Below are 11,223 nucleotides of genomic sequence, written 5' to 3' on the forward strand. Positions count from 1 at the left end.
GGGTATAATCACATCCAATATATAGAGGGAGAGAGGGAAGGAATCCACCCAAAACCATACGTCCGACCCATCAAGGAGGGATTGGCTATGAATACTTGTATATATCACCAGTTTCCTACATAGAAAACAATAAATCCATGTGGGAACACACCCCCAGGGAAGATTCAGTCAATGTGTCTCTTACAACAGGTTACATATGCTCATCAATCACCCATATGGGGTACTTGGAGACATACCTTATCCTCCACACACTGGATCCTAATATTGGAAGTACTCCATGCTTAAACCCAGCAGAATCCAACATACATCTATCCAAATAGATAAAAGATGAATCCCCTCTAGACAAGGACACAATTCACTAAATACATCCATCATATCAGATTGTGTATTACCTTATTGTCCTTCACATATACTTACATACTTCACATATAGCTACAAATCCACTTCTGAATCGGCACCATCAATGCCCACGATCACAACAGCCCTTTTAAATAGGGGAAGTTGGCACCAAAAAAAGCCACTTCCCTCCTCCCTCCATGCAGTGACGTCTCCGACAGACCGACGGGGAGCGTCAGATGGGAAAATGCTACTGCGCATGCACAGTAATGGTGGGACGTACGGTAACCGCCCACCTTCAACCCGTAGCCATCAAATAGGGTAAGGGAATCCAGGGGGCAGTGTGCAAGGAACCGCCACGTCCCACCACAAACCATGTAAAAGCCATCCATCGCAAAGAAGACCAGGCAGAAGAGAGTATGAAGAGAGTGGTGCTTGACTTTGATTGGTTGGGTACATTACTACTTTATTATTAAAGGTTACAGGGGTATTAACTTAACTTAACTTGCAAAGTTAACAGTCTTTTTGTTTTTAGCAAATTAACCTCTGTCTGATTTATATTTCCAACCAGCTCCAATTCTCTTCTGTACCTTGATTCGTTGTATTCTCAAATATGCAAGTTTCCACTGATATTCCTTCCATATATAGAAAAATGAATCTGCCTGGAATTGATTAGCAAAAATTTCTAACATAGCCTATATGGGAGAATGTTATTTAATTCTTTCTGTTTGTAGGGCTTACAGGATAAGCAAGCTAAATTTAAAATAAAATACATAAATAATTGCTAGCTCTCCCTAAAAGCTCCAACACACAATGACGATATGGCGGAACCCACCCTTTTAAAGAAGGGGGGCTGGGTTATCCCTTACTTCAAATTTTTGATTCTTGTGACTCAGCAAGCTGGGAGCCTTTTATCACTCCATTATAGATTGTTCTTTATTTCTGGGGGAAAATCTGCAAAGTGTTTGGCCAAAAGTTCACTATTTGAGGGGGAAAATCTGCAAAGTGTTTGGCCAACAGTTCACCATTTGCAGGGGAAAATCTGCAAAGTGTTTGGCCAACAGTTCACCATTAGCAGGGGGAAAATCTGCAAAGTGTTTGGCCAAAAATTCACCATTTGCGGGGGAAAATCTGCAAAGTGTTTGGCCAACAGTTCACCATTTACGGGGGAAAATCTGCAAAGTGTTTGGCCAAAAGTTCACCATTTGCAAACTCATTATAGCAGCAAATCTGAACCACATCCCAAATTCCATGATACTGAAGAAAGGAAAGACACTGCTCCAGGTGTATAGTGTGTAGTGATTGCCAGGAGATAGGATATCCAGTAGAGTGCTGGCCCCGGCCCGCCTCCGTGAGAAAACTTGTAGGAAAAGAATTGGACGCACATCCAGGGATTCCAATAGGTTTCAAATACCTTTATTTCCAAAAGTTGCAAATGATGACACCAAAGACACCAGCATGAAGTCTCGTAGACGCGTTTCACACATACATCTTGTGCTTAATCATTAATTATTAATGATTAAATGAATGATTAAGCACAAGATGTATGTGTGAAACGCGTCTACGAGACTTCATGCTGGTGTCTTTGGTGTCATCATTTGCAACTTTTGGAAATAAAGGTATTTGAAACCTATTGGAATCCCTGGATGTGCGGCCAATTCTTTTCCTCCCAAATTCCATAGTTCACATAAAAGAGCTCCTCTCTTCCTTTCTGTTTCTTTGTTGCTTGTTAATGCTGCCTTTCAGCAGCTAAGGAGTCTTGGGAGCTGCACCAAAGAAATTATTGTCATGCAGGAGAAATCTGCAGCTAGGACCTGATGCTCATATGGTATACTCTAATTTCCAGACAGTAATGAAGATTCAGTTTTCTCTTGAATCCTTCTTTATCATTTGACTGTTTTTATGTGAAGCCACATAAAATAACCCAATTTTTACTTTTTTAATTGTTAGTTACTTCACTGAATATAGTTTAAACAACAATGCTCAGTGAAATGCTACCAGCATGAATTTATTGGTAATTCTTTATTCACACGTATGATGCTAGAATGTGAAAGGTTTCTCTCGTATTAGGAAAAAATTGGCATCTTATGTGACATGGACAGCTTTGTTTGTCTTCCAGATGAATGGGAACAGAGCCAATACATCTCCAACCAAGATGAATACATGGGACAAAAGCAGCAATTCCGCCAACCGAATTGACTTGTCTGCAGTCTGATCATAAGAGGGATTTTGCCAAGAAAAAAAAAAAAAAAACACTGGAGGCCTTCATGTATATGTTTGTCTTCTCTCATGCAGCTAAAGGCTCCCCTTCTCCTCCCTTTTAATAATCATAAGTATCTTCTGCCATGTTTTACTACAGGGAGGGTTTTAGTTTCCTAGCCTGAAGAAACCAATTTGTCTTCAAGCAGACAACTTCAAAGACACAGCTCTAAACAACTGTTGCTCACCATGGCAGTAAGTGCCAGGATGCCTGAGAGACTATATTGAGCTACATATCTACAAAACACCATAAAAAATAAAATGATGTTATATTGTGCAATACACTTTCATTTAAAACTAATTATTTCAGGATTACTTTCCTGTGACTTCAGTGACTTTTATGAAAGACAGTTCACAGCTTTCTCTGACAAATCCTCCTCACATGCACCAGATCTAGGATAGACTCTGTAATGAAAAAACATTGTTTTGTTTATCTGTGCTCTGCTGACTATCCTCTTCCTTCTATTAATTTATGAAACACTTGTATTGGCAGAAAGGTAAAACATTGGGAGACCTTTTGAAGTAAACCGTTTTCTTTTGTGTACTTTAGTGCTGTGAATAAACTGGTAGCATGACCACCAACATGTTACATCTTTACAAAAGACGAAGTGTCTGATGAGACACAAAAGCTTTTATCTGCTGTTATCTTATGCGTTTTCTCAACCATAGATTTTGGTTGAGAAGTAATTTAAAGTGGGTGGCAACTGCTCTTATCTTTTATGTAAAAGAAAACTAGTATTTCTTCTATTAAATTTTACTTAAACTGACCAAAGTATGGTTTTGTTGCGAATAACAAATATATATATTTTTTTTTTTATCTGGGCATGTTGTAAATGGTTACCAATGATTGTAGAAGAAATGAATTACTCTGTATGAAAAATCACTTGTTTATTTGAAAACCAAGTGCCTTTTGACTTAACAAATTGTCTGAATGTTGTGTGCCAGTCTTACAAACAAATGTTGGTGGTGTATCCATTGCGGAAAAATTGGATTGTCTTCATGTCAGAATTGATATTTAACCAACAATGCACTTTCATAAGATATCCCATAAATCCTCAGCAATCCTCAATGAAAGTACAGATTTTATAAACATATCAAGATAAGAATAGCAATCTGACCTACGCAAGGCTGATGCCCTCCATTGCCCTCAATGGCCTAACCATAGAAAATGATGGCCTTTCCTGTCTAGTTTACTAGGAGAGTTGTTTTTCTCTATGGATGGGCTTGGCACAATTATTTTAGAGGGCAATGCTTTACGCCTTAAACACTACTTAAGCCCTGGGAAGGACAGGCAGTGACACATACCATTTGCCTGCATTTGGCTGCATCTGGCATCAAGTAGCTGTATGCGCACATCCATATATATATATATATATATATATATATATATATATATATATAGATAGATAGATAGATAGATAGATAGATAGATAGATAGATAGATAGATAGATAGATAGATAGATAGATGTATTTATATATTTACATACATACAGTATAGGCAATTTCAAAACATGAGTAACATGCCTAGGTATTATCTACAATGCCCTCATACAGGCCACATATAAGAAAAAAGTCTAGAATTGCTGCACACTATATTTATTGAAAAATAAATAAAATAGATACAAATATAAATATTTGAAAGTTCCAAATACAACAGTTTTGGGCTATAAAATGTGTTCACACCCTTAGGAACATGATATCAATTGCCTTATATAGTTATCTTACACCGGGAATCAATCAGGTATTTAACACATTCTACTACACAAAAAAATATTTTTATTCATTGTGCCCTTAGAACGAATGCTGTATCAGCTAGATTCCCCTTCCATAACACAAGAGGGAATCCCAATTCATACCTAATATCAAAATATATAAATAAAAAAAAAAAGAGAAGAAAAATAATAAAAACCAAAAAATGTATTAACCAACATATATCACATAAAAATATTGCACAAAACCCAAAAAGACCGATCTTAACTGTTCATAAGAACAAATGTAGATTGAAATCTGAATTTAACCCTTTGGGGCTAAGGGTATCTAAACGGTTTATCCAATAAACCTCCCGTTTTTGAAGTTTAAGTTCTCTATTACCACCCCCTCCTATGATGTGGAATGGCTTCTATTACCATAAAACGTAATTGGGATACAGTGTGTTTCATCTCAACAAAATGTCTATCTAATGGAAGTTGGATCAATTTGTCTCGTATAGAATACTTATGTCTAGCTATGCGAACTTTCACATTCTGTGTGGTCTCCCTAACATAAAGGAGACCACACAAGCATTTGATCACATAGACCTCAAAGGATGATTGTCATGTATGGTATCCCTAGATATCTATGTTAATCCCTAAATGGGGATAATTCAAAAACGTACCCTTCATCATAGAATTGTAATGAATGCAATTCAAACAAGGATATGATCCATAACTGGGCGGACCCAAAAATGTTCTAGAAACACTGGCATTGTGACGAGATTGGTCTGATCGTACCAATCTATTATACAATGTTCTTCCCCTGCGATATGCAGGGAAAAGACATTGTTGAAATTTAGTTACCTGTGGATAATTTTCCTTCAATATTAACCAATGTTTCTTCAAAATGCCATGTATATGTTTAGAAAAAGAATTGTATTGAGAAATGAACAGTAATCGTTTTTTATTATCCCTTATGATCTTTTTATCTGAAGTTTAATTTCTAATCAACAAGGTTACTGGTTTAGGAAAACCCATACTCAACAATTTTTTCTCCATTTCATCAAGTCAATTTTCTTTCTGGGAGGAATCATCAACTATTCTTTTGACTCGCATGAACTGACTCTTAGGAATAGCCTTAAATACCCCCAGAGGATGGAAGCTCTTATAGTAAAGCAACTGATTATGATCAGTAGGCTTTACATATAAATCACTATGTATGGAATCCCCATGGATACTTAAACATGTATCTAAAAAAGGCATTTTTTCTTGGCTATATGACATATTAAAATCAACAAATTAATATAGGTGTTAAACAGTAAAAGGGTTTCAATGTCGCCCCCCCCCATAAAGCAAACACATCACCAATAAAGCGTAACCAACATCTACAGCTATTTTTAAAGAGACACGTACCATAAATAAATGTCTCCTCTATCATATCCATAAAAGTGTTTGCATATGGGGGGGGGGGGCATTCAAACCCATAGATGCCCCCTTTCTACTTTAGTTGTCTATAATGGGTCTCTTTGAAAATAAAGACATTTTCCTCAAGGAAATCTTAAGAAGTTCCAACAGGAAACTAATATGGGTGGAAGTATACAATCCAGATTTTTTCAATATACGTCGGCAGACTTCCAAACCTAAATCATGTGGAATTATTGTATAAAGACTCGATATGTCCCATGTGACCAGCAAGGAGACAGGTGGCACATTGATATTAATAATCTTACCCAAAAAATTCATATGTGTCACATATAAATGACCTAGTTTCAAAAATGAATGGTGTAATACATTTATCTAAATATTTAGCCAAATGTGTCGTTACTGACTCCATGCTGGACACAAGTATTAGCTAGACACAAATACTCTATACAAGACAAGTTGACCCAACTTCCATTAGCTAGACATTTTGTTGAGATGAAACATACTGTTTCCCAATTAAGTTTTATGGTAATAGAAGCCATTCCATATGATAGGAGGTGTGGAAATAGAGAACTTAAACTTTGAAAATGGAAGATTTATTGGATAAACCATTTAAATTCCCTTAGCCTAACACCTGAAAAATAACCCCACACCAAAATACCCCCTCCACCAAATGATTTGGGCCAGTGCACAAAGCAAGGTCCATAGAAACATGAATGAGTGAGTTTGTGGTGGAGGAACTTAACTAACCGAAACCCGATAGAACACCTTTGGGATGAATTAGAGCAGAGACTGCGAGCCAGGCCTTCTCCGTCCAACATCAGTGCCTAGCCTCACAAATGCACTTCTTGAAGAATGGTCAAACATTCCCATAGACACACTCCTAAACTTTGTGGACAGAGTTTCTAGAAGAGTTGAAGCTGTTATAGCTGCAAAGGGTGGGCCAACTCAACATTGAACCTTGCTGACTAAGACTGGGAAGCCATTAAAGTTCATGTGCGTGTAAAGGCAGGAGTCCCAATACTTTTGGTAATAATATAGTGTGTGTGTGTGTGTGTATATATATATATATATATATATATATATATATATATATATATACAGTGGGTACGAAAAGTATTCAGACCCCCTTAAATTTTTCACTCTTTGTTATATTGCAGCCATTTGCTAAAATCATTTAAGTTCATTCTTCTTCCTCATGAATGTACACATAGCACCCCATACTGACAGAAAAACACAGAATTGTTGACATTCATGCAGATTTATTAAAAAAGAAAAACTGAAATATCACATGGTCCTAAGTATTCAGACCCTTTGCTGTGACACTCATATATTTAACTCAGGTGCTTTCCATTTCTTCTGATCATCCTTGAGATGGTTCTACACCTTCATTTGAGTCCAGCTGTGTTTGATTATACTGATTGGACTTGATTAGGAAAGCCACACACCTGTCTATATAAGACCTTCCAGATCACAATGCATGTCAGAGCAAATGAGAATCATGAGGTCAAAGGAACTGCCTGAAGAGCTCAGAGACAGAATTGTGGCAAGGCACAGATCTGGCCAAGGTTACAAAAAGATTTCTGCTGCACTTAAGGTTCCTAAGAGCACAGTGGCCTCCATAATCCTCAAATGGAAGACGTTTGGGACGACCAGAACCCTTCCTAGAGCTGGCCGTCCGGCCAAACTGAGCTATCGGGGGAGAAGAGCCTTGGTGAGAGAGGTAAAGAAGAACCCAAAGATCACTGTGGCTGAGCTCCAGAGATGCAGTCAGGGGATGGGAGAAAGTTGTAGAAAGTCAACCATCACTGCAGCCCTCCACCAGTCGGGGCTTTATGGCAGAGTGGCCCGACGGAAGCCTCTCCTCAGTGTAAGACACATGAAAGCCCGCATGGAGTTTGCTAAAAAAACACCTGAAGGACTCCAAGATGGTGAGAAATAAGATTCTCTGGTCTGATGAGACCAAAATAGAACTTTTTGGCCTTAATTCTAAGCGGTATGTGTGGAGAAAACCAGGCACTGCTCATCACCTGTCCAATACAGTCCCAACAGTGAAGCATGGTGGTGGCAGCATCATGCTGTGGGGGTGTTTTTCAGTTGCAGGGACAGGACGACTGGTTGCAATCGAGGGAAAGCTGAATGCGGCCAAGTACAGGGATATCCTGGACAAAAACCTTCTCCAGAGTGCTCTGGACCTCAGACTGGGCCGAAGGTTTACCTTCCAACAAGACAATGACCCTAAGCACACAGCTAAAATAACGAAGGAGTGGCTTCACAACAACTCTGTGACTGTTCTTGAATGGCCCAGCCAGAGCCCTGACTTAAACCCAATTGAGCATCTCTGGAGAGACCTAAAAATGGCTGTCCACCAATGTTTACCACCCAACCTGACAGAACTGGAGAGGATCTGCAAGGAGGAATGGCAAAGGATCCCCAAATCCAGGTGTGAAAGACTTGTTGCATCTTTCCCAAAAAGACTCCTGGCTGTATTAGATCAAAAGGGGGCTTCTACTAAATACTGAGCAAAGGGTCTGAATACTTAGGACCATGTGATATTTCAGTTTTTCTTTTTTAATAAATCTGCAACAATGTCAACAATTCTGAGTTTTTCTGTCAGTATGGGGTGCTATGTGTACATTCATGAGGAAGAAGAATGAACTTAAATGATTTTAGCAAATGGCTGCAATATAACAAAGAGTGAAAAATTTAAGGGGGTCTGAATACTTTCCGTACCCACTGTATATACAAATCAGGCAATGTTTGAAATTCACCATTTTATACATTACCTAGGCATTCTATAGAATGCCTGATTTCACACATTACCTGTAATATATAGAATTTTTTTTTTTATGTGAACACGATTTAAGCACTGTAGCAAGGGTGTTCTAAATATATGCAAATCTTCAGTTGAGCTTTAACATATAGAGTGCCATTAGCTTTAATGTTCACAAGGCTGCAGAAGTAGGGTGTTTTGTGAGGGTTTTTTTTAATTTATTGAATAAGATCAATAACATTAGGCTGGTTAAGTTCACATAAATGTATGAAGACTTCCTACTATAAAACACACTTAGGTAATAAACACATATCCCCGCTGAAAATATGAACATTTTTCCGATTTAAAGTTTGTGAAGGACACACTTTTCTCTTATAACGCTGCTCAACCAAAGAGTAACCCTGTAAACCATGAATTCAGATAAACTGAAAACTTACCAGCAGTCTTATGGGTCCCACACGTACTCTAACACAGCTGCAGACCTTTCTTCGGGGCCTTCTCAAACCATATTGCTAAGAAAAAAGTAAACGGATTAACCAAGTAATAGCCAGCTAAAACTGCAGAAATGCCTGTTTTATAATTATGTTAACATGCATTTTTTATTCCCTTTTTTTTTAAATAGACAAACAAAAAAGGAAAAGCACATTAAAACTGGTATATGCGCCTTTTTATTAGAAATTATTTTTCCCAAGTCATCCTCCAGGACGGTCACATGAGAGATAGGCTCCTCCTCCTACTCCTACAGGAAACAAGCACAGATATGTTTAAAATGGCCGCCCACCTCAGTTCTTGTGTTTCCTGCCCTACAGGCATGAGCTGAAGATGACATTCATCCCCTGTTTGTTATTTTTCTTCCCTATCCAAGGCAGGCATCCCTGGGCACCCCCTTCCTACACCTGGATAATGCTGGTGAGGCCACCAGCTCCAGGTTTTTCTGGGGTAAGGAAGGTGGGATTTCCTGGGGTGAGACCTGTACTTCAGGACTCCCCCTCAGCTTGATCCCCGGCTACCCTATCTTGCACCAGGGGGTGTTTTTGATGGCGGCAGGGGGAGGGCTTGTACCTCATCAAGCAATAATTTCCACTTACCTCTGCTGAGGCCAGACTAGGTAAGTGAAGAGCCTAAGAGGAGCGGTTTCTATTTTTCAGCCAGCCGAAGGTCCGGGTAAGGCTGCCCGCCACCCCTCCCGTTAAGGCTTGCACATGGGGCCCCAGAGGACTGGGGACTTCCGTGTGCAGCACGCCAACCAGCCGCGCCATTTGCGCGGCGGAAGTGATGCTCTCAAAATGGCGCCGTGACCGGAAGTAGGGTGGCGGCCATCTTGAGCTGGGGAAGGTGCGGGAGATAGCAGCTAGCGTTGCTCCCTGTCTATCCCCGCCAATACACGAAACCAGTTGGGCCATGGCGCCTCCCGCCCACCCTCAGTGGGCTTCCGATCTTGGCGGCACAGGCCCGGAACAGACACAGCAGCTCCGGTTCGCCACCCCCGGCGACCACCACCGGCTGTCCCCTGGGCTGACTTCCCATCATGGGACAGAAAAGCGCTGGTTCCCTTGCTCAGCAATGGCGTGCTACCTCTCCTCCAGATGGTCCCTGTGGTGGAGGACCTAGCCATCTACCAGAGGCTGTTGGAGCAGGCCAGCCTGGTACGGTAAGTTGGAGACGAGGGGGGGGGGTTTCCTAAGAGAAAAATGGGGAGGCACTGACCCTTGCTTTCCTGACATTTTTATGTTGTTTTGGATTTTGTTTTTTTCTACTTGCCCAAGCCAGTATTGTGCAGACGGTAGCGTACACATCAATAATGGCGTTATTTTTAGTTGGGCATGGCTAGCGGCGTGAGTAAAGCCAGGCCCTCAGGCTACACTATTGAGCCACTCAGCTGGAAGTGTAGAGCAGCAGCATCCTGATGCAGGGAGATTGCATAGATCTGTTGTCTTTCCCCCCCATCCTCATGTATTTACACCCCTACCTGAGTGATCAAGCACCTGCTAGGTCGCAAGGTAGGTAGGAAAGTAGATCTTTCTTTCGCTGGGAATACCAGGTGCGGTAGGCTTAAGCACCATATCCGCTAGCAGCTATATTTCCCTTTTCTCCTGACCACAGGAGACACTGGGAGGGCATGTACTAGCGGGAGCTGGACCATCGTTTAAGGGCACCTGTCCTCGGGACAGGCTCACCCTTAGGATCTTTCCACCCAGAGCACTTTCTTCAGTGGAAAGCCCCACGTTGGGCGTGTGGCAGTACGAAATTTAGAAACACTATTCACCTAAGACCACATCTGCTCACGAGCTGAGCAGGATCAGGCAGGGTTATTACCTGGATGGGAATCCACCTGGGAACACCAGTTGCTGTAGGTAGAAGTGGGGGCACATGTAAGTTATATACATGTGCGTGTAGGTATACATATACATACTGTTGACTTCCAGCCCCACCCCCCCCCCCTCTTCCGGGGTGGACCTGAGGGTCGTAGTGGGTGTAGTGGTTTGGTATGCACCGCGCAACCATGAGTTCAAACCTAGACAAAGATGAGATAATTAAATAGCGGTACATAAGGTGACCTTGCAAGAGCTTCACAGGGTCATCATGTTATCATGTACTCTATGTAAGAAGTCTCCCCGGGGCCTTCGGGCTCCAGACTCGACATGGGCGAGTGGTGCAACATCTCCTTTGAGAGAAACCTGTTTGGTCCAGTACTCAACCACAGTACTGGCAAGAACAACGGTCAAGGCCAGGGGCTTCCA

At 40.9% G+C, this 11,223-nt stretch overlaps 1 protein-coding gene across 1 annotated transcript in view; it reads left to right on the forward strand.

Moving 5' to 3' along the window:
• The window catches only part of ADGRD1 (adhesion G protein-coupled receptor D1), an 897,745-nt gene extending 894,412 nt beyond the window's left edge, over positions 1–3,333 (forward strand). Inside the window, exon 25 of the mRNA XM_082270985.1 lies at positions 2,456–3,333. Within this exon, the coding sequence (XP_082127111.1) occupies positions 2,456–2,551 (96 nt within the window). The 3' untranslated portion in view covers positions 2,552–3,333. The remainder of the gene's footprint in view (positions 1–2,455) is intronic.
• Positions 3,334–11,223: the final 7,890 nt, after the last annotated feature.

The sequence above is a fragment of the Pelophylax lessonae genome (assembly GCF_965119305.1).
Source record: "Pelophylax lessonae genome assembly, chromosome: 1".
NCBI classification, from domain to species: domain Eukaryota; kingdom Metazoa; phylum Chordata; class Amphibia; order Anura; family Ranidae; genus Pelophylax; species Pelophylax lessonae.